This window comes from Colletotrichum fioriniae (genome assembly GCF_027942845.1).
Source record: "Colletotrichum fioriniae strain IMI 355084 chromosome Unknown scaffold_8, whole genome shotgun sequence".
In the NCBI taxonomy this organism is placed as follows: domain Eukaryota; kingdom Fungi; phylum Ascomycota; class Sordariomycetes; order Glomerellales; family Glomerellaceae; genus Colletotrichum; species Colletotrichum fioriniae.
The window spans coordinates 471,968-493,763 of NW_027076844.1; the positions used below are offsets into that span (position 1 = coordinate 471,968).

At 53.1% G+C, this 21,796-nt stretch overlaps 7 protein-coding genes across 7 annotated transcripts; 1 reads left to right on the forward strand and 6 right to left on the reverse strand.

The window, feature by feature from the left end:
* Positions 1–2,854: 2,854 nt before the first annotated feature.
* N0V96_006942 (uncharacterized protein) lies at positions 2,855–3,779 on the reverse strand (the record flags this gene model as incomplete). The annotated part of the gene is made up of 2 exons (XM_053192409.2): positions 2,855–3,522; positions 3,662–3,779. 2 exons carry the CDS (start codon positions 3,777–3,779, stop codon positions 2,855–2,857), a joined length of 786 nt encoding a protein of 261 aa, XP_053050173.2.
* A 1,260-nt stretch (positions 3,780–5,039) lies between these two features.
* Positions 5,040–5,832, reverse strand: N0V96_006943 (uncharacterized protein; the record flags this gene model as incomplete). Its single annotated transcript, XM_053192410.1, has 2 exons — positions 5,040–5,645; positions 5,728–5,832. The coding sequence occupies 2 exons, from the start codon at positions 5,830–5,832 to the stop codon at positions 5,040–5,042; spliced, it is 711 nt and encodes a 236-aa protein (XP_053050174.1).
* Positions 5,833–8,200: 2,368 nt separating this feature from the next.
* Positions 8,201–9,813, reverse strand: N0V96_006944 (uncharacterized protein; the record flags this gene model as incomplete). Its single annotated transcript, XM_053192411.2, has 2 exons — positions 8,201–9,512; positions 9,590–9,813. 2 exons carry the CDS (start codon positions 9,811–9,813, stop codon positions 8,201–8,203), a joined length of 1,536 nt encoding a protein of 511 aa, XP_053050175.2.
* A 1,885-nt stretch (positions 9,814–11,698) lies between these two features.
* N0V96_006945 (uncharacterized protein) lies at positions 11,699–14,339 on the reverse strand (the record flags this gene model as incomplete). The annotated part of the gene is made up of 7 exons (XM_053192412.2): positions 11,699–12,394; positions 12,451–13,399; positions 13,456–13,528; positions 13,585–13,608; positions 13,661–13,784; positions 13,913–14,167; positions 14,226–14,339. 7 exons carry the CDS (start codon positions 14,337–14,339, stop codon positions 11,699–11,701), a joined length of 2,235 nt encoding a protein of 744 aa, XP_053050176.2.
* Positions 14,340–15,057: 718 nt separating this feature from the next.
* N0V96_006946 (uncharacterized protein) lies at positions 15,058–16,537 on the reverse strand (the record flags this gene model as incomplete). The annotated part of the gene is made up of 2 exons (XM_065757869.1): positions 15,058–16,363; positions 16,518–16,537. The coding sequence occupies 2 exons, from the start codon at positions 16,535–16,537 to the stop codon at positions 15,058–15,060; spliced, it is 1,326 nt and encodes a 441-aa protein (XP_065613392.1).
* A 1,346-nt stretch (positions 16,538–17,883) lies between these two features.
* On the reverse strand, positions 17,884–18,609 carry N0V96_006947 (uncharacterized protein; the record flags this gene model as incomplete). Its single annotated transcript, XM_053192414.1, has 1 exon — positions 17,884–18,609. One exon carries the CDS (start codon positions 18,607–18,609, stop codon positions 17,884–17,886), a length of 726 nt encoding a protein of 241 aa, XP_053050178.1.
* A 1,107-nt stretch (positions 18,610–19,716) lies between these two features.
* N0V96_006948 (uncharacterized protein) lies at positions 19,717–21,449 on the forward strand (the record flags this gene model as incomplete). Its single annotated transcript, XM_053192415.2, has 2 exons — positions 19,717–20,148; positions 21,075–21,449. The coding sequence occupies 2 exons, from the start codon at positions 19,717–19,719 to the stop codon at positions 21,447–21,449; spliced, it is 807 nt and encodes a 268-aa protein (XP_053050179.2).
* Between the last annotated feature and the right edge of the window lie 347 nt (positions 21,450–21,796).

The following is a 21,796-nucleotide window of genomic DNA, read 5'->3' on the forward strand; positions in this document are numbered from 1 at the left end:
CAGCGTTCCTTGCCAACTGCTCACAAATGGCCTCATCACCGCCTCCAAACATTTCCAACGCACCCCTCGCAATGTGTAAAGGAAAGAACGCAGATGCTGTGCCGTAGAGTTTCATGTCCTCCCGCATCAAATAGCTTGTACTTTGAAGGATAAAAGACGATAGCTGGAGAACCTTCTGGGTCACCGCTTTGGTTGCGGGGTATTCGCCGTCTATCAGAAGACAATCTTGTGAGATATTTGGGTGGTGCGCTGTTAATCGCTGTATCTGGGTGGCGCAAATAATCCAGAACGCCCAGTAGTGACTCAATGAATTAGCCACGGTGATATTTGGGAATTCGAGGCCGGTGGTATTGGCTGGTGAGACCTTTTGCAAACGTGTAAAGTCTCTCATGGTCATGTTTGCTGACTTGTGCCAAAATTCCAGGCGCTTGATAGCTTCCACAAACTGGACCACGGCGTTGCGGGCGGTAGATTCACTATCTTCGTTACAGTGATCAATCATCTCGAAAATAGCGGGTATGGCGCAGGCCTCACTCAAGAGGGCCTGGAGGGGGTCTTGGACTACACGTCGAAACGGCTCTTCTTTCCACTCAGGCGCCCCGAGAAAGGTCGATTTCCGAGTGTCAAACGCATGGAGAATCTGAGATATCAGCACAGGTGACCTGAGGTGATGATGAATACGGGCTGTCGTACTAGAATTGGTCTGAACCCAACGAAAAGTTTGTGGGGTGTTCCAGATGCGTAGAAGTGCGGCGGGCGGAGTTGAATTAGCTCACCGATGCCCCTTGCGTGGACTGTCGCTGCATAGCTCGATGTGGGAAAGAATTTCTGGGACAGTCTTATGTGAGTAAAGGTACCTACAAGAGACCGAATAGAGACCGAGAATCTCCTACCTCTGACAGGAACAAGCACATGATGGCTACAGATATCTCGGTATAGTTGTTCGGATCCTCATTGGCGTGTGGGATGAGGCACCCTACAGCCTTGAGCGCTGAGGAGTGCGCTTCAATGGCTTCATGAACAGGAGCTCGCCCCTTGGGGCCTCTGGCCATCAGTGAGATCCCCAGAGCTTTGATGGCGGAGGATAAAGGTCCGTCATGCCTCCCATCTGTCCCGACGATTCCCGGCAGAACTTCCACCCATGCTCCGCATATTCGAGACTGTGAAGGCTTTGAAGTACTGGACATCGAACCTAACTCGTTGGCAGGGACAAAGTTTTGTATGCACATTGAGAGTACGTCGCTGAGCGGCCAAGTCAAGGCCCGAGTCGGAGGTCTCGGCCTTTGACTTGCGGGATTGGGTGTCCTGTTTTGACGTGCCCGCTTCTTCCGCTGACCTGAAGCGACCGAGCCAGGTGATAAAGGTTGGCGGAATACAATGTGTTTCTTGTACCCTGGGCAAATCAGGCTAGAGAAGACACACTGAGAGCAGCAGGGCTGCTTTCCATCGCACTGCCAAAACGAAGCGTTAGCCAGGTCTCTCTCATACTTTGCGGACTCTTACGCCAAGTTTTCGTCTTCTGCACTCATCGCAGACTGTATGCTGTTTGGTTTTCATGTCTGTTCAGTAGTCAAGATCTTTGTGGACATCAACCGCAGCAGTCACAAATATGCTGGTCTCTGTCCGCGATAATGGAGGGCGCAGTCTTCAACGTGGTAACGGGGGTTGGTGGGCCTTTTGTGAGTTTGGGGGATTCGCATCCAGCATTGACCACTAACGGCGTTCGGTTACGGTCCCCCACGTGGCGCTAAGGAGCTGCTGGGTTGCCGGCTTTGGCTCGGGTCCATATAGGACTTCTTAGTGAAGAGGAATGATACGTCTTACAATACATGGGTTCAATCGTCTGAAGATCAATAATGCAACATCTTTGAAATCGTTCATGCGGCAATACTCCCTGGTTAATGTGAGATGGTAAAAGCCTTCGGACGAACACACACCAAGTTTGCTAAGCGGATATGGGAGAAAAGCGCGGGACTTCATCTACTTCACCGCAACCACCAAGCCTTATCGCCGTTTAATTTTCCCATCCAGGTGGGAGTGAGGCAAGGTCATTCAGGTAGTTGCGCATGAATATGGAAGGCCAGATGAATCAAGTGGGTTTGGCATCAACCGTACCTTCCACACATTCATGACCCGCCTACCTTACGCCTTCCTCGCCTAGGACGTTGACCGCACCTTCCCTCATCATCAACCGTACCTTCCCTCCCGTCCTCATCAAACACAAGGTGTCTCCCACACGTGACACACCACCTCACCGCCCGCCACGAGGCTGAAGGGGTATATACCCCCCCTCAAACCCATCCTCGTCACCAGCCAGCAGGCGCCCGTCTAGGTCGACGGGTCAGGTCAAACTGGCTCGGTGGTGGAGTGGTTTATGGTCAACAATCTGAACGCCAACCAGCCTACTCGACGACAGGCTTAGCGCATACGAGAGAATCACCCGAGTTCGAGTCCCGGAATGAGCACCCAAAATTTCCCAGCATGAGCACCAAGAGATGTAGCCCCCAATCGCCATCAGGGGGGGGGGGAACTCTTTTTACTGGTTGTGGCTAATGAACTTACTTTGCCTCGGTGCTAGCATGGTTATACGGTATTTCATATTGAAATTGACGTTTGATATTCGAGATTCCAAGACATGGTCTATATTGTAGATCTACACACCAAATCTAATACCTGTTTCCTCCTGATCTAGGTACCTTATCCAAATCTCATTCATATTAATTCATCATCAAACTCCCCTCTCACCTCTCAAACAGAATAATCCAACTTCTTATCCCCCATCACCCCCCAAAACTCCTCCACAAGCTCCTTCTGCCCGCCCGGAGCTCCCCTCACAGCAAGATACACCCTCTCATCAACAGCAGGCTCCCACACCCCCCGGATTCCCGCCCGCCATGATCCCGCCCGCCTCGGTCAAGATACACCAACCCGCACACACATCCCACGCCCAGCACCCGCCCTCCCAATACGCATCCAGCTGTCCCGCCGCCACGGCCGCGAGATTCAGTGCCGCGGAGCCGAGGGCGCGCATGCTATGCACCATCGCCCCGCCCGTCTCCTTGGTCGCCGCCAGCTTCTTGAACGTCTCGGCCTTGAGGTCGAAATTGGGTCCGTCGCGGGTCGATCCCCACTCGCACGCCAGCAGCGCGGAATCCAGTCCTTTCAGGGGGATAGGGTTCTTGGCGAGGGGCAGTTTCTGTGCTGGACCACCGGCGCGGCGCATGTAGCTGCCCTTTCCCTTGATGCCCGTGAAGAGAAGATCCTGGAAGGGGTTGTAGATGACACCGACGACGGGGACGTGGTCGACGGCTAGACCTAGAGAGATGCAGGCATCGGGAAAGGAGTGGACAAAGTTTGTAGTGCCGTCGATGGGGTCGACGACGAAGGTCGGTTCCGGGCCAAGGCGGGTTCCCTTTGTGTAGGTTTCTTCGCCCATGAAGGCGATGGTGGGATAGCGTTCGGAGAGGCGGGTGGACACCATTTTCTCAACGGCTTGGTCTGTTTCGGTCACGATGTCGACGGCTGTTCGGAAGGGGGGTGAGGAGAAGTTAGTCAAGGTGTTGCAACTTGTTGAGAAAGAGAGGGCTGAGGATGGCCGGGGGAGGGGGGATGCGCTTTCAATGGATGGAGAGGTGAAGGGATTGGATGAGGGATTGCGTACAGTTGAGCTTGGTGTCCTGGTCAATCGAGGCCGGGTTCGCGGACATGATCATCTTGCCCGCCTCGGTCGCGATCTCGAGGAGGGTGTCGTGGATTTCTTGGAGGTTGAGGTCCGCCATGGTGATTTGTCGTTGGTGGTTGTGTTTCCGTACAACTAGCTAGCTATAATCGTCCAATGAAAGGGCAACTCGGATTGTAAAGAAGAAACCCCAATTGAGATTAAAATCAATTGAAGACCTTGTAGACGTCTGATTTGCTTGATGAGGAAAATATCAATGGGATAAGGGTAGTGTGGTCGCCGATCAATGTTTTAGCAAGCTCCAAATGGGGAGATCTTTTTTGGAGGGGCAGAAGATGGGAGGAGGGGGGAATCGGAATGGGATGGCGGGGTGGTTTGGAGGGGAAAGAAAGGAATGAGGTCACAAATAGTTGGTCCAAGTTCCAACGGTGGACTGTGTGGAGGAGGGAGCGGGCGGGATCTCACCCTCTCTGCCCACTTTGGCTCTCCCATGTGTTCTTCAGCTCGGCGCGATTGGAGCGCACCCAGGTCAGGTACTTCGTTCTCCGTACAAGGTTCCTCAGGACGAGTGGCCACCGATACTCCCGACCCACTCCGGCTCCCATAAAGCCCGGGAGGCAGTCTCCCACCGAGCGGACATTCTCGGCGGGACAACGCGCCGGTACGCGAGGAGCGCATATGCCGCAAGGGGGGGGAGCAATGGTGCTTCATTGACGGAGCATGCGACCGGGAGGCTCACATTAGGCGAACGACGGATACCATACGCGCATACCATCCATACATAACCTTACTCTACCTCATATGAGGGATTTCTCAGTATCGGTCGTGTCTCGTAAAGTCGTCACCTAATCAACTGGTGGAGACCCGGTCGACTCATCATTTTCCCCGGAGGCTTTCATCAAAGTTCTTGGCCGACGGGTCCGGCGGGATACCGGGAAACGGGCATGCTAACTTTTCTCTCCCCCCGAGACAGTCGTTGGGAAGCTTATTTGGCGGTTCAACCTGTTCATATATTCTACCGCGCAAAAAGATGGAATCAGGCGAGAAAACATGGAGAATAGAGGTAATAAAGCAGAGCCCAAACGCCTTTGAATTCTCACAAGACGACCATATCTTGCACATTTCCCAATCGTGACGTGTCCCGGAGACCCAGTTCCTCCCACTTTCCCGGCCCGCTTCCCGTACGGATGCTCGTTACGCGTTGCCCTCCCGAAGAAAACAGACAATTTGCCCTCTCTTCATCTTCAACTTCCATCCTCTGCGCTTCCTCCAAAACTCTTGTCTAGTTTCTCATCTTTGTGCTTTGCGGTCTCATTGACGGGAAGTTTCACAATCGATTTTTCAAGCCTGCGCTACCGTATCATACGTTCTCCCGGAAGATCGACCTCCGTTCTGTCGGGCTCTCGCCGCTGTCCTTTTTCTGTTGTTGTTGCTGCTGTTGCGGCGCACCCGTGTCGACAATCGGCCGGGGGCTGACGCCGCGCAAGCTAATGTTGCTCGGCTCGGCGTCGTCCTCAAACGGATTCCTACCGCCAGCCTTGTGCACACCTAGACCGCCGTCATCATCCCTGCTGAGGCTGCGGCCTCGCGCCGGCTCGTCGTGCGGGTTGGGAGTTGAGGCAAGGTTCATGCTGTAGCTGTTGTCATTGTGGCCACCGCCGCGATACCCCAGCTCCTGCTCCTCGTAGTTTCCATAAGGGCCGTAGGTCTCGGCCTCGTGGCCCACACGCGTATCCCACGCCTCATCCGGATCGAGCGGTCCGAAGCCCCGGCGAGGCGCACCAGCACCGCCGGATGGCTGTTCGTAGGCTCCGGCGGCAGAGCGGTTGTTGCGGTTCTTGAAGGAAGTGATCTTGTCGTTGAACCAGCCGGCGATGCCGCTCGGCGCAGGGCGCGGGGGTCCGTATGACGGCGGCGGATCGGATTTTCGGAAAGGTATGTAGGAGGAGAGAGATGGGGGTGGAAGCTGTTTTGTGCAACGCAGGTTAGTCGCAGCACAGAGCATGATAGGAATATGATGCTGGGATGGGGAGAGCCTTGTTACGTACACCTAGTCTCCGGGCGCGGAGTTGGGTGAAGATGACCCAGCCGGCGCCGCCAACGATGGCGAGGACCAGGATGGCAATGACGATACCTCCAGCGGCTGACACCATGGTTGCGATTCAATTGCGACGATGCAAGGAAAGTGCGCTTGGCGTTGCGGGGGAAACTGCAGCGATTCTCAGCAGCAAGATGTCGATTCAGCAACGACAATGGAGGAGTAGGTGGTGTTGGTTGAAGGCGTGCGACGAATGATGGAGGTCCGGCTCATGGGAAGGCTGACGTGTGAGATGGACCAACGGTCAGCAGTGGTGCTGTTGGTAATTGGTGTGTTTCGCTGAGCCGCCTGTTCGTTTGGTCGCCGGAAGCTTTGCTTCTGGGCTGTGTGTGCGACACGGACACGAACGCCCGTTGGGAAACAAAGACGTAGATCGGGTACTTTGCTGACTGAGAGGCCCGGTCCTGGAGAGGATGGGTAGAAGAGGGACGACACAGGGCGAGGAGAACAGAGTGGGAGAGGGAAAGAAAGAGACGGGAGGGTGAAAAAGTACCGGTAACCTTCGTACCAAAAGTATGATGAGATGAGGTGAGGTGATTGTGGATTGAGAGGAAAGCAGACAGACCAGGCCCGTCGAAACCTTGTTTGATGAGGCAGCACGCGCGCTGTGTGGTCCGGTGGTGGTGCAGGTGCAGGTGCAGGTGCTGCGCAAGACCGGGCAGGTGAGGTCAGCAAAGCAGTAGGTAGCCCCCAAGCTTTTAGCTTTACCTGAAGGCAGTGAGTGTACGGATACTCTGAGGTATTCGGTAGCCTGGCACGCCTGGCAAGAATGACCAACTCCAACAATGGTCGGCCTGAGCTGAGCTAATTCGGCAGAGCGGCTTGTTTCCTTGGTGGAGGATTGGGGCAGGACAAATGCAAGGCAGCTACCTACCTACCTTACCTTGGTCTTAGGTAGGTAGGTACCTTAGGTACTTCGTTTTCCGTACGAAAATGCAACAAAGTTGGCGCAGAAGGATGAAGAAGGTGTACCCAACTTGCTCTTGGTTGCAGCTTCCAATGGAATACCTGCCAATCAATGAAAGCGGCCCTCACGCGGTACCTATGGCCCCCAATCCTCTTTAGTGTAGCTCCGCGGGCTCCGTCAGCGTCCCGCCCGCACCGCAGTCTCCATTCTTCCCTCTTCATCTCCAATCCCCAATCATCAGGGCAGTCTCCAGGTCATCCTCCACTTCTTTACCTTACTGCCCGCAAATCCAAGGAAACCCGGCAGCTTGGTGCCCTCTTCAGGTAAATTACCTAAGGCCATTCGAGATCCGTTGTTGCTGCCCAATCATCTATCTCTATCTTGATTCCTCCGACTTGGTTACCTCGAGGTCCGTTTCTAAGACAAGGCAACGCAAGGAGAGACTGCGCGCGGGCTGGCTGGGGGTGGTGCTAGGATGCGTGTGCGCATTCCATTCAACAAGAGTGCGACGCGTTTCGCAGAGACCTTTTCCAAAGACAACCTGATGCCCCCCAACGGGCCCCCAAGTCCATGTTTAATCAATACATGTATAAACAGCAGCAGCAAGAGACCCCAAGTTTACGGACCTGCCGCTGAACGCAGGAGATTGAGGTGCTGCATTCCATTTGATCACGGGCGAGGATCCAATGACGTTCCTTTGGAGAGCTGCCGGGAACGAAACCAGCTTTGCGGATACAGGAAATCCCTGCTTTTTCTTCTCCCCTTCCTTGCCGGCGCCAAATTCGAGATCCAAACGTGGCATTCGTGCGACCCTCCGGCGCTATTCATAGCGCAGACTGTATCCGTACGTTACCACTACCCCCTTGCATCTACGGAGTAGGTAACTGAGACAGTAAAATATCTCTCCGGCCGAGTCCTATTCGCAGATGCCACCTGCCTTACTGTAAGCTTACCTTTATCCAGGCAAAAAGGTACTGTCTGGCTCTTAGAGGGAGATGCTGCAACATGGACGGATGAGCCAGGCGAGTACCTTTCAGCTGAGGCTAGGTTCATGAGGCCCTCTCACCAAACCTCCTCCCTCGCCTTGCTTTGGCTTATGCATCTCCAGTAAGTACCTAACTCAGTACGAATAAAGATGATGGGGGCTCTACCTCCAAATGGCTCGAGCTCTCACGCACCCCAAAGCAACGAACGTTCCCGCCGCACCATCTGCCAGACCCGGACCCGGACCCGGGGGCCGGGACCCTGAGGCGCCCCTGTCAACTGAAACTTTGGTGCCACCACCCTAAGCCGGACACTTGACTTGACACTGACACTCGGCACGTTTTAATCCCAAGCTTTTTGACAACCCTTTTCACAACGAAGTCTGTAGGTATCGTGGGCAAAAAGGCATGTACGGAGTACTCTCCGACTATACTGAGATATGCGTTCGCTGTAGAATTCCACTCCGTACTGCAATGCAAAGTCTACCTTCGTCCAAGGTACCTTACACTCCTGGGTATTAAATCAAATAAAATCACACAAAACACTGGTCCCAGAGCCCTCCGCTCTTGGCGAATCCCATGCTATCCACAAACGCCCCGAGCTTACACCGCCCAAGCCCGTCCGCGCCGCACCCGACGAGCGGAACCACCCGATCATTCACCAAAATCCGGACCAACTCCTCCTCGTCCGAACCTCCACCGCACTTCATCTTCTCCACGTACATGCGCGCGGCAAACGGCACCGTCCAGCTGGCCGTGAATCCCTTGGACTCCGTCATCGACGTCCGGTTCGTCTTGGACAGCGCCGCCGTCTCGTTGTACAGCCCTAGCGCCCCGTAAATCGCCATCATATCGTTGTCGTGGCTGAAGTCGGCGTACAGCTTCTTGTCGAGCGGGAACGTGGCCGGGTCCGCGTCCAGCGTCGCGTTGGTCGACGTGCGGTCCACCACGGCCTGGCCCGTCAGCCGCGCGAGGAGCTCGTTGGTGAAGCCGACGCCCTGGGTGGGGCCGAGCGGGTTGCCCGCGTTGAAGCCGTAGTACTTGCCGAGCGTCTCGTAGTACTCGAGGTCCTTCCACTCTTCGAGCGTGAACAGGTCGCAAAAGGGCGACTGCGTGCCGTTGACGACGGTGTTGAAGGGGCACAGCTGCATGAAGGCGATGGTGTCCTCGGCCGTGAGGTTCGCACCGGGCAGGTTCTCGTTGAGGCGGGCCGTGATGGCCGGCGTAAAGGCCTCGCGCCAGGGCACCTGCGCCTCGTCGCCGACTTTGGAGAAGGCGCCGTCTTCAAAGGCGGTGCAGAGGCCGTGGTCGAGCGTGTTGTTGACGCCCTTCTCTTCGGGAATGATGGTGATGAGGCTGACGATGCCGCCGTCCGGACCGCTGTGGCCGTCGGCGAGCTTGGCGCCGAAGAACCCTTCGGTCCAGTTCAGCCCGGACTCGACGACGCGGTTCTGGCCCGAGGCGCGGATGAAGATGTCGTTGGCGGCCGCGAGGGGCTGGTAGCGCTTGTAAAACGCCTCACCCGAGTTGACGAGCTCGCGCTGGCCAAAGGGCGTCAGCTCGTCGGCGCCGAGGGTGTACTGGTACGTCTTGATGAACTCGAAGCCCTTGCCGTAGTTTGTGACGTTGGCGTGGATGCGGTCGACGAGGGCCTTGTAGGTGGCCGTCTTGCCGGCGGTGGGGTCCCGGGCGCCGTGCCGGGAGAGGACTTGCGCGAAGGTGACCTCGCAGCCCTGCGGGGTGGCGGTGTCGATGTCGGACGGCACGGGGAAGAAGGGCGAGTACTGGCCCCAGAACTGCGAGATGGATTCGAGCCCGTTGCGCGGTGCCTGGCCGCTGACGAGACTATTTGTGGTGTCAGTTTCGAAAAAGTCTGTAATCTTGGGATGGTCTCACGCAGTCAAGGTAATATGGGAACGTACCTGAAGCCCAAGGCTAATGAGAGGAAAATAGCAAAAGCCATGGCGGCGATTGTGAGGAAGCAAAGTCGACGTTTCGGGTCAGGCGCGTTGCTCTCACGATACTCATCGACTTCATCCCTCTCACCCTCCTCGTCAGGGATGGCGTTGTATTTATATGCCTTGCCCGTCAGCAGGCCCCTCACGGACTCGTAGGCCGACGTAGCGACGTCGGCGAGTCGACCCATCGCGGCAGTTGGACGGGCGGTAGACAGACAGACCAGCCCAGCCTAGCCTGGCAGGAGACAAAAAAAAACCAAGAGGAAAAGGGATCCAAGGTCCGCCAAGTGGTTCCGCGGGTCAATGAGTGAGCTTGTGTGCTTGCGTATGTAACGGCGAAAAGGGTCCGCCCGCTGCAGCACTACACACCCTTGTTCCTTCCCCCCTCCTTCCCAGGTTCCAGGGGTCTGGTCTGGGTTCGTGGTATGGGGATGTGATGTCGATGTGAGGTATCTGCAAGGTACGGGTAAATGAGGAGCTTTCGAAAAGGGATGTGCTTTCGTCTCGTGTGGCCTAGTTGACTGGTCCCGGTGTATGCAAGAAGGTAGTTTGGAAACAATAGCAAATGTGCGCTCCTGTTTTTTCAGGGGAAATGGTCCGTGGTAACCTTGGTATATCAGACTGGACCTCTTCTTTATGTCTGCGGGTGCAGTACGGAGTAATACAGCTAGCTGGCTGGGCGATTCTCCGTTGGGCTGCCGTTGCCCACGTTGTATCCGTAAAAACGTGAGGAATAAGGTACGGGATTGCGTTTGCTGTGCTAGCTCAAGCGAAGAGAGGACGTTTCAACACTGCCCAGTCGGGGCCACGGCGTGCTCCTCTCGGGTACGGCATGTCGGGCGGACATTAGCCCCAAACGTGGAGCGGACCACAGCGGTGCCACTGCCCCTCTTGGCCCACCTGTCACTGGCTCTCAGGATCATAGCGCAGTCACGTGGGTCGTTGCGACGTTGGAATTGGAACAAGCTTCCATAAGCTTTTTTTTGATCTCCTCCTGGTCGTGCTCCTCTTCCCTGCCGGCTCCACCCCCAAAATACCGCACGGCGGATCCTTTCCCTTTCCTTGAAGGCTTCAAGGTTGTCTTACTCGCCGCATCTTATCGGCAGGGAGAGAGGGGCCACCCCGAGCTGGAGGGGCCGAAAGAGGCGGGTGAAATGGTGTTTGAATGAATAATACGTGTTTTGTATTGACTCGGTGTTGCGACCTTCCAGGTTGACTTGTCTATTCCCAGTAGGGTTAATTCACAGTTAAGATCAGGGACCGAGACTGTATGGGAACACAAGAGGCATAAATCTGCCGGCAACCTCGGTCTGAATCCACTGATTGATAATCCAATATGATTAAGTCACCCAGTTCCAGAAGGAAAAGCCCATTCATAGCCATACTGCTCGGGATAGAACCCACTTACCGACGATGGACCTTTGGACCTTTTCTGCTTCTCTGACCACGTGGAGTCTGAAAGCTGGGATGATTCGTGCAAGTCCCATCTGCTTCAACTGCCCAAGGTCGGGATGTTGGGTTAGCTATGCAGCTTGTCCCAATTTCGACATGTTTCAACTGACCTTTCAAGAAACGAGAGCGAGCTCGTTGATCGACACCAGGTATGATGGGTACATCAGAGACGGAGCCGTCAAACGTCGATGACGGATCAGCCCGCCTGACACAGTGACATTCTATCATCCTTACTCATATACTGCATCAATGCTACGATAGAATGCAGTTCATCAGACTGAGGTGGGGTTCACGACGTCGTCTCATGAGCGCCTTCCTTATCTGTTCACCACGTCTTGACAGTGTATGCTAGTACTCATCTTCCTGACTGGGTATACGACCTCGTCTGTAGGCCTGACGTCAGTTCATTTGACAGACATTGCGACAGTTGGCTTCAGGTTCAAGTCAATCATGAAAGTAAAGGGACAGCAGGAGAGACAAGTCGAGATACTGTGGTGACAGTCTACACCTGAACTACCTGCCGGATCCCCCCAACAGCGGACTGCGCAACATGAAGATCAATCCCTTGAGGAAGCATAACGGATCCAGCTTCAACCCCACATCCAAGCTAACACCCTGCATTCAAGTGCGGAGAACCTTTTTTCCCTGCTCGAAGAGCATGATATCGTTCTTCAGGATCTCACGAGCAGACTTGCTCAAGGTGTCTTCGCCCGCGACCATCTCCAACTGCTCGGCCGTCATCTTAAAGATACGATTTGCAGAGAGAACATTGAGAGGGCCGTCCTCCGCGCCGAGAAGGAAGTAATCGACGACCTGAGCACAGATCATATCCGAGAAGCGGGCACTCGCAACCTCGTAATAGCTCTGCAAGACATCATGGATGACGCAACTCGTCGCGCTGGTGCCCTTCTCGTGGGTGACTTGCTTCTTCAAGTCTTCGTATCGGACATAATCGGCCGGCGCGTATTCGAGATTCAGGGAGACTTTGAGGTTTTCGAATTTCTTGGCAGATCTGGCAGCCTTGATCTTGTTCAGAGCTCTGTCAAAGGCCGGATTGTAGGTGATGGAGCGACCCTCCCTCTCAACATGGATCAACAACTTCGCCTGATCCATTGCCATCTGATATCTGCCAATAAGATTCTCCAGAATTGAGGACCAGAGCGCGTCAAAGACCTGCTCATCACTGCAGGACTCTTTGACTACGCCGTGGATGAAGTGGTGAACGACAAGAATGGCGTTGCTCACATGGGCCAAAGTGATAGACTCCCATTTCTTGGATTGCTCCTTGAAGGCTGTGGGCAACATGTGACTGCCGAACTATTGATCTGTTAGTTTATTACGCATGGGATAACTAGATGCCAGTGTCTACTCACAGTGCCCATCTCAAAGCCACGGGATCTAAGATACAGCTGCTGGAGATGCCTCAGAATGCTGTCTTTCAGAGGCGCAGGGCATCTGCAAGGGTCTGACAGAATTGCATCCAGTTCGCCGTACTCACCAGATGGCACTGGGAATGCGATTCTGTAGAGATCATCTCTTGTGGCATCCTCATCCTTGCCGCTGTCATCTTCGTCCTCGTCTGAAGAGTCCTTGAGTGGAGAGTCGTCATAGTCATCATCATCCTCAGACGGAGAGCCTTCCGTGTCATTCGACTTTTTCTCAATAAGGTCATCGAAATCGCGAGTGTGCGCTTTCTTGAAGAACATGGAAGAGAAAGCCGTATTCATTTCGCGAATTCGAGTGGCGAGGCGGAGTTCCGGACGCGTGTCGAAGACGGGATCGCCAGTGTAGTATGCATCCAGACCAAAGTTCTTCAACTCGGTGAAGCGACTCACAATCTTGCCGAGGTAGGCTCGCTGCTCATCGGCGGTGCCTCGGGGCTGTCCGAGGTCCTTGAGCTTGGTCTTTGCCTCGGCAAGGCGCTCATTGATCTCTCGTCTGACCTTTGGGAACTCGCTTTTGGTCCGGTCCATGAGCAGTTCACGCAGCCGTACGCGCAACGCTGGGACTCCCAAGCGGGACTTGTCGAGTCGGGACCAGGGCTCCTCAGAAAAGAACGTCTTCTCGTCGACATCACGATCCTCTTTGCTGGAGGAAGAGTCATCGGCGCCTCGGTTCTTGACGACGTAGTAGCCCAACTGAATGTCTCGTCTCTTACCGCGGACGAGGTCCATCGCTGCTTCTCTGGTAGCGTTCTCGCTCACGAGGTCCGGCTTGGTGAGAACACCCAGAGTGCGCTTGCCCTCGGGATCAGCTTCAGCGGCGTAGGTTAGAATGGTCTGAGTTGCGACATCCACATTGCAAGGAATCACTGCGAGGATGCTAGGCGACTTCTATTAGCAATTACATAGACCTGAGAAGATGAGCAGGGGGCTCACATGGTTCTGGAATCCTTGATGTAATCTTTCACCATGGACTTGACCAAGGCAACGTCTCTGGCTGTCGAAACGCCTAGCCACGAGGTTAGAGACAAAGAAAGGCGAGAGACATCACAGGTAATCGCATACCATCTTGAGCATTCTCAAAGATGCCTTGGGACTCAAGTTAGCTGTGAGCTCCAGAAGCAGTGTTGTTTGGCCTTACCAGGAACGTCGATGATTGTCAAGTGCTCCTCGTTGGGGCCGCAAATCTCAACGCGAAGAACATCCTTGCTGAAGGCAGCACCTTCGGAGTTCTCGGCACTCTTCAAGCCCATAACCCCGGCAGCCTATGGCAACGGTCAGCTAAACTTGGCTACGACTTGGAGCCTGTAGTGGAAGAAGATGGCATATGAAGTCTATAGAATGGACCAAAGATGAATTGAAGAATCAAAAATCAAACAGACAAGCAACATACCTCGCTGAGAACATCCGCAAACGCTTGGCCCTTGAGGTCTTTCAGCTCACGGCGGAATGACCTAGCAAGGTCGGCTCTCTCCGAGGCGGCATCGGTGGGCTGAATGGTAACGACAATGCTGGGTGTATGTTCTCGACGACAGACGATCTCGGTGGCATGACGTGTGCAAAGTCCGACCGATCTGGGAAAGTAGTAGCCAGTGAGACTCTCGAGAACGCTGGACTTCCCAGAGGACTGGTCTCCGACGACGACGAGCTGTTCACGTGCGCCACATGTCAGCATGAGGCATCATTGGAAGCATGAGATCAGATACCTGAGGAAGGGCAATCTGCCTGGAAATTCCAAGTTCTCTCAACTTGTCGATCTTATCCAAGAGATTTCGGTTTCCCAAGCCAGTGGCCTGCGTCTTGGAGTGAGCAGGTGCCATGGCGTCGGAATGGGAGGAAGGCGGCGGTCAACGATGATGTCAGAGGTCTTTCCTAGTATCTTGAGAATGGAAGCGTTGTATGAGAAGGAGAGAAGGAGAGAAAGTTTCCGGGGACCTGAAAATATTTTGTAGGAAGTTCCTTCTGCGTTTGTTTTCCACCAGTGTCGCCCAAGGCCTTCCATAAGCTGCTTCGCAAGAGGGAACTGCCCAAGACATAGCTCAACCGGCGGGGACCAAACGCAGGTGTCAGAGGACAACAGCTCAATGGATGACTGTGCAGGTGCAAAGCCATCCGCAATTATGCTCCACGGATATCTGCTCAGCTCGCCTAAGAAGATTCCGAGATGGCTGCCTGGGCAATACTCTGCACGGTTAATATCTCCGAGCGGTGGAACAACTCGGCTACAAACGCTTTCCGTCAACGTGAGTGAGGGTTCATTGATGTTGGAGCTCAAAGGTATGGAGTCTAGATATGTGAGTGTGGTCTTTGATTGATATTCTGCCATCCAGGAATCAGGATAGTTGAACTAAGTCAACCGTCAAGCTAAGGGCTGCTTTCATTGTCATAGATCATGCCATGGAAATCGCTTGACTTCAACGAACGACAGTCATGCTTTTGGATCAGTGAGTAACTCTTGTCAAGAGAATACAAGCGCCTTTTCAAGTATAAGGGTATCTGCTCAAAGCCGCACCGTCACCACCCTGAAGTCACCGATGCTTACAGCTTCCAGACCCATTTCCTCCCCCCTTGAGCTCGGTCTGCAGTCGCCTCTAATCTCATCCAAGCCACAAAGATAGCTGCTGCAGCCATCAGAGTACCCACCATAATACCCATCCCCATGTAGTCACCCGACTCCTTGATCTCACCGTGCCCTCTGACCAGGGCACCAGCCACCGGTGTCCCAATCATGGAAGCAACTCCCATGATCATGTACATGATCCCGGTAATCTGCGGCATTAATTCCATCCCAAATAGCTCAACCAGAGCTGGTGGAAACAGGCTGACGTATGCGCTCGCAAAAATACCGTATAGGACTGTAAAACTGACAAGTAACGACCTTGCTACAGATTCGTGGCTCAATCCTATAGCTATGCTTGGAACCCATAGCCCTAGAGTGACGGCTGCACAGATCACAGTCGTGAGAAACAACGCGTTGAGCCTTCCGATGCGGTCTGCCACGAGCCCAATGGCAATCTTGCCCACGGCGTTGCAGGCGTTGTTGACGGCAGTCAGATTGGCACCATCGCTGTCAGAGTATCCCAAGGTCTTGGCGTACGATGCAAAGAAGAACGCCGGTGTGTAGTATGCCGCGCTCTGGCAGAACATGCTAAGACTCTGCGCAATGAACTTACGTTGCTTAAGGGTCTTCAATGGAGGCAGGGGAACCTTGAACATCTTCTTGAGTCTAGATGTCGTCGCGTTCTCACTGCGTATCTTGGCCGCCATTGCAGGTTCCCAGGTGAGGACCGCTCCACCTGCGCATACAACCGCAGCACCGAGAGCGCCAGTCATGCGAAGAGTGTTTTGGTAGCCCAGCTTCTCGATACATGCCACGAGCACCGGGGCCCAAACCAGACCGCCGACACCGCTGCCCGCAGAGACGATGCCCATGGCTAACGCCCTGTGCTTATCAAACCAAGTCGGCACGACGACCATTGAAGGTACGAATGAGAGGCAAGATCCCACTCCCATCAGGAACCCCTGCGTGATCTGGTAATGCCACAGCTCCCGACCGAAGCTTGCCAGGACGTTGGCTACTCCGACAAGCAGACCACCTGCGCACATGACTTTCTGGGGACCAATCGTTTTCGACCATGCCACAACGACAGGTGCACATATGGTCATCATTGAGATCGCAAGGGTTCCGATGAGGTCGAGCCGGGCGGCCGTGGCTCCAGTGAATGGGGTGTTGTCTTGTAAAGCCATCGTCTCGTAGTGCGCCTGATAGATGCCGAAGCCGAATTGCAGGCCACCTGTCATAAAACTAATCATGAACGCAGCAACAACGACGCTGATGTAACGGCTAGGTGAGGTCAGCCCCTGTCTTTGGACTAAGGTGGGATTGGTGTGGTGATCGCAACAGGGAGCAACGACCTTCAGCCTACCCTTTGCCATGATCATGTTCTGTGTCGTTCTGTTCCGGAGCTCCAGCTTCCAAACGGTTGCTTGATATTGACTCGTCCTTGTTCAACGCCATTGTTGTCAAAAAAAAAAGGAGGGTGGGATTTCGGCGGGGGTTGAGTCGACACTTGGAAAGAGATGACCATCTAGGGGTTCTCTCAGACGGTGATTAACTAAAACACGAAGAGCCAATTGGCAGCGAAGAACAAACGCATAATCAACAAATGTCATTGAATTTAAAAAGAAATTCGAATGCTTGAAGTATTTCAAGATGCGCCCTTCGCTAGTCTGACGTGTTCTACATCAAAACGGGTTGAAAGATTGAGACATTGTAGAGCCCCACAACTCTTCGCTTTTATTCACCAAGTGAGTCATGGTCCCCCGGCAAAGGCTTCGGCAACTACTTGATAGGCAATCTCACTAATGCATCGCTTAATTGTCTGGGTATAGTTCTTTTTAGCGAACAGACTGAGCTGTCATTTTGGTACGTAATAGGGAGTTGATTGCTCTCAAGTTTCTAGTTAGAGCTTTTGCTTGCGCATTTTCCTCCTGCATTGTAGATCCCTTTAGTGGAGCTTCTTAGCCGCATAACCGTCGGGAACCACATACAAGAGAACTACAAGTCGAAGCACCGACTATGAGGGAGAAAGAGAAGACAATAGTAGTCGACTAGATACTCTTGATCGCAGTCTAGCATCAAAACCACAGACCAGATCGCAGGGCCACCATGCAGACAGAGGCATGAGCTTTTCTTGAAAAGTGGAATCCTAAGTCACGATGAAAGCTCGCAAGCATTGTGACTTGCTTAGAGCTTTGTCCACTAGGCCATACAGGGCTATATTCTTAACTCAGTGTTCGGCGTTTTGAACTACTTGACCTCATGATTCATGTTTTAGTTCTGTTAAACTAATTCTAACTTTCGTGCAATACCTCAAGTTCACTGATTTTTACATATGGCAGCAAAAAAAAATGAACAGTAGCATGTGCTAAGAGACTACAACCAAGTCATATGTTGCACTAGTCTTACTTACTTTTGCTCTTGCCAGACGACTACAAAACTTAAATTGTTATGGACTTACACAATTCAGGGCATATGCTGCTCGAAGACAGTTCCTGAATGGAAAATTTTCTTGATGCTCGTACCGACTTGGGAATAAAGAATGCGAAAGATGCAAGTGTATTCTCTGTATATTGAATTGTCAAGACATGTCGCCTACTTGGTCTAACAACATTCTTTGCGTAACAAGCTGTCTAAGGGATATACAGATAGTAAATCAATATCTAAGAATCAAGGAAGTCTTGTTGTCCAGAAAGTCTAGAAAGTACTGGCCAGAAACAGACGATGAATATGTCCATTTCCAATTCCAAGTCGATTTCGTGTTTTGAACCAGCCGAGAGAATCCATCGTAGTGACTGATAACACTACTGGCAGCCAGGGCAGACGGCCTCGACGTACTCAAGGTACTCCTTGGCGTAGTCGACGTTGCTCTTGGACGCGGAGCAAGCGCGCTTCTCGATCTGGAAGAGGTCTCTGGCGGAACGTCTGCGCGTGCACGAGGCGAACTGCGACCAAGGGGCTTCGCCCCAGGCCTGGTGGTTGGGCGGGAAGGCGGCGAGCTTGTACTGCGCGCCTCCGGTGCCCATGTTGCTGTAGATGTTGCCCTGGTAAAAGGGGTTCAGCTCCTCCTTGCCCTTGACGCCGCCGCGGACGGGGGTCCAGCCGATGATCTGGTTATCCTTGATGCCTCCGAGGGCGGCAAACTCGGCCTCTTCGGGGTACGGGTTGTACTTTTGGAGGGTGGCTTGGCAGTCAATCATGTTGGGGGCCGAGTGGATGCGGTAGATGAAGCCGTTGCCGCCCAGGAAGCGGCTGACCCAGGACTCGGCTAGCTTGGGGTCCGAGGTCGTGGACACGTAGCCGTCCTCGTCCTTGCTGGCGCCGCTAGGAGCTCCTTTGACGTGGTTCCACAGGCTGGTGTCTGGGGCGGCGACGCCAAAGGTGGATTGACCCTTTGGCAAGAAGCCCTTGGAGGCCTGGATGGTGGCGTAGTTTCTCGAGTCTGCACGGTAGAGGTCGAGACCGTTGCAGAGGAAGGCCCAGAAAGCAATGAGCGTCAGCCCAAGCATGAGAGGTTGTTGTCTAGCCATTTTTCAATGATAAAGAGAGGCAGTTGAAAAGAATGTGAATGTTTTTGAAACGATTGTATTGTAAAAGAGTGTGAGATCAGAGGGCTGGTAGTGTGCTGATTCCAACTTGAACATGATTGCGGATTTTTGACTGGTTTATATCTTGATTCTTGATCTTGCAAGTCAAAACCGCTTGAGAAGGAATCTAGTAGATACAGGCCGCGGAATCCGGCCTTTCCGCAAGGCCTTCAATGGAATGCTGTTTCGCGTGAAACAGCTGACACTTACACGATAGCTTCAACTCTCGAGAGTCATGTCGAGACCAGTCTAGTATGAATCCAGATGCATAAAAAAACAAATAGATTGGTAGTATACAAAGAGTTCACAGGCTTTACGGGTATTCGTATTCTTACAATACTTTTTACACTTCTGCCAAGACTGTTCTAATTGGTTGTCAGCTTATACTACTCTGCGGGTGATGGAATCCGAAACCGACGGAGCCGGAGTGATTTGTAAAACCGCACTTGTCCATCCCGATAAAATTGGAGAATGAACAATATAATCTGTAATGGCAAGACTCAAGTTGAGGGAGCAGACAACTTCAGGTACTGCTGGGAGAACAAAGGGACAACTCCCTTCTAGAACAATGATCTCCCAGTGTCATGACAGGCCAACCTTGACAATGTGACGATCATATCCTGTTCGTGGTACATTGCCAAGACCCCGATAATTCATCTGATGTTACCCAGGTCTCCGATGAAGCCCGAATGACCCGTACAATGAGAAAATAGGGTTTAAGGCTACGCATGTCCATCCCAGATGGAGTCTTACAATACGCAAATAAGAAAATCTCAAAGAACCTCCTGAGGCTGATGCTGGGATGGCCAGTTTCCAAGACCTCGTATGCATCGGACCGAACAGCAGACAAAGACTGGGCCCAATACAAGTTCATCTTTATAATATCCCCATTCCAAATAGCTCCAAACTTACACATTACATCGACACAAAATCAAGTAACTTCATTGCACGATCCCAATTTCCTTCAATCCACCTATTCACCCAGAACGTACCCGGCGTATCCTATCTCTCTCTCTCAACTCTACCTCTTTGACAAACCACGCGATAACCATGGGCAACTCTTCAACTTCCGTTTCCTCTCCTCAGCCGCCCAGCGAGTCAACATCCAAACGCGTCACCGGCTCCAACTGGGGCGACCTCCATCCCATCGGCAATCCCGCCACGGCGGCCTGGCACCTCTGCATCTCAGGCCCAGACGCCGCCAAGCTCCTCCTCGGCTACCAGCCGACGTCGATGGACGATCGCTGGATGAGTCGTTCGGACGGACCAGACGCGCAGGGCATGATGGTGGTCCATGTGTACCGGAGTTGGACCGGCCACGAGCAGTTTCAGATCAGGGCATCGACCCGAGCAGTTTCGGATGGGCCCGGGCCCGCGGACGCGGCGGGAGAGGGGGCTGACGTCGGGGCGGACATTACGGAGATTATGTGGGATCGGGGTGACGGTCCTGTACAGGTTGGGGAGGAGGAGGCTAAAGACATGGTGACTATGATTCTTCGTCGGGTGATGGGGTGTAAATTAGAGCATGCGCCTTGAGTCTCTTAGATTGGACAAATGGGTACTAGTTATTGGTATACTTGGCACGGCATCTTCTCTCGCAACTTAGCTATGAATTAGGGGGTGTCTCTTACACGTAGAACTCTTCTAATCATTTTTTCCGCCCCCGATCGTGCACCCTCACTGCCCTACCTATGGATCCGAGCACGTTCCATCACCCGCCGAGTATCTAAAAGTCCGTCTACCGTCCGTGATTAAGAGTGGGGTAAAATCCCGACTCCGCGGCTTGCGTCTGGCGGGTGATTTATTATGCGGAATCTATTTTGCGGGCGAGGGAACCTTACGCTATCCAAACTGGTTGTTCAGTAATCCTCTCAACTCAAATACTATAATCAATTTGACTTTTTGCGCCTCTCAAGTCTTACCAAGCCTTGCTTGACTCGATGAAGACGACAAAATATCCAAAACAGTAGTTTACTTTCTTCTTTTTTGATTGAGGCAGTGAACAAGCGACTCGGAGGTCGGAGATCTCGGTCCAAGACTCTAAGCTGCAATCTCACTCAACTCAAAACAGAGTGTTATTTCGGGGACATTGTCGGATTCGCAAATGACTTACACCACATGATGCCGTGATGCCAAGATCTATATGGTCGAGATGCCTTCACTTCATGAGTATAAGTATTGACAAGATCGCCGCCATAACTCGATCAAAAATTCCTTCATCACACAGCTCACACTGCATCTTCAAGTCTCTCACTACCACAGTCACTATCTCACCATCACTTTCTTTTACGGTCTTTGACACCCATTCCAATCACTTGTACTCCAACTTCTTCAACTCAACACCGCAAAGGTAGGATACCACCCTCCCCCCCTCAGGCACAAAAACTAACCATAGCTCCCTTCCACAGATGCAATTCTCCACCCTCTTCCCCACCATCCTCCTCGGCGCGTCCTTCGTCGCCGCAGACTACTGCACCCAGGCCCTCGACCCGGAGGGCCGCAAGTCCAACACGGGCTTCCGCTTCGAGAGCGTCGATAACGCCAACTGGAAGTGGCAGTCCCGCGACCTCCAAGTCGTCACAACCCTCAACCAGAACTGCCAGATCCACCAGGGCGGCGGCGGCGGCCCTTTCGCCGCCACCATCTGCATCGACTTTGACGGCAACTACGCCTGCTGGGTCACCCCAGCCAAGAACCAGGTCTGCGATCTCGTCTTCGAGCAGAACGAGGCGCCCATTGATGTCTGCAAGAGCATCAAGAACATTTGGGGATGGGTTGCTTAGACAGTATGTAATTGTAAGGATTTGTTCTTAGTCTTTTTTTCGGACTGTGACAAGATTGCTGACGAATCTTAGCTTTTTCTGTCAAAAGTACGACGCGGCAGCATTAGGACAGAATTTCTCCTTTTCCGGGATGACACCAAGCAAGCTCGTCCGATAGTCTAATAGAGGCTCTGCAGAAGACTTTGGCTTATTAGAAGGACGGACGTGTACCTGGCATCTTTGAGAGTAGAGTTGCTGTTTCTGTTACTATATTGCACAACTTCTTAGAGTGAGAGCGGTAGAAAGCAATGTGAATTATTAAACACGTACAACCATGATCTTTATCTGCATTGAACTTTCTATCGTAG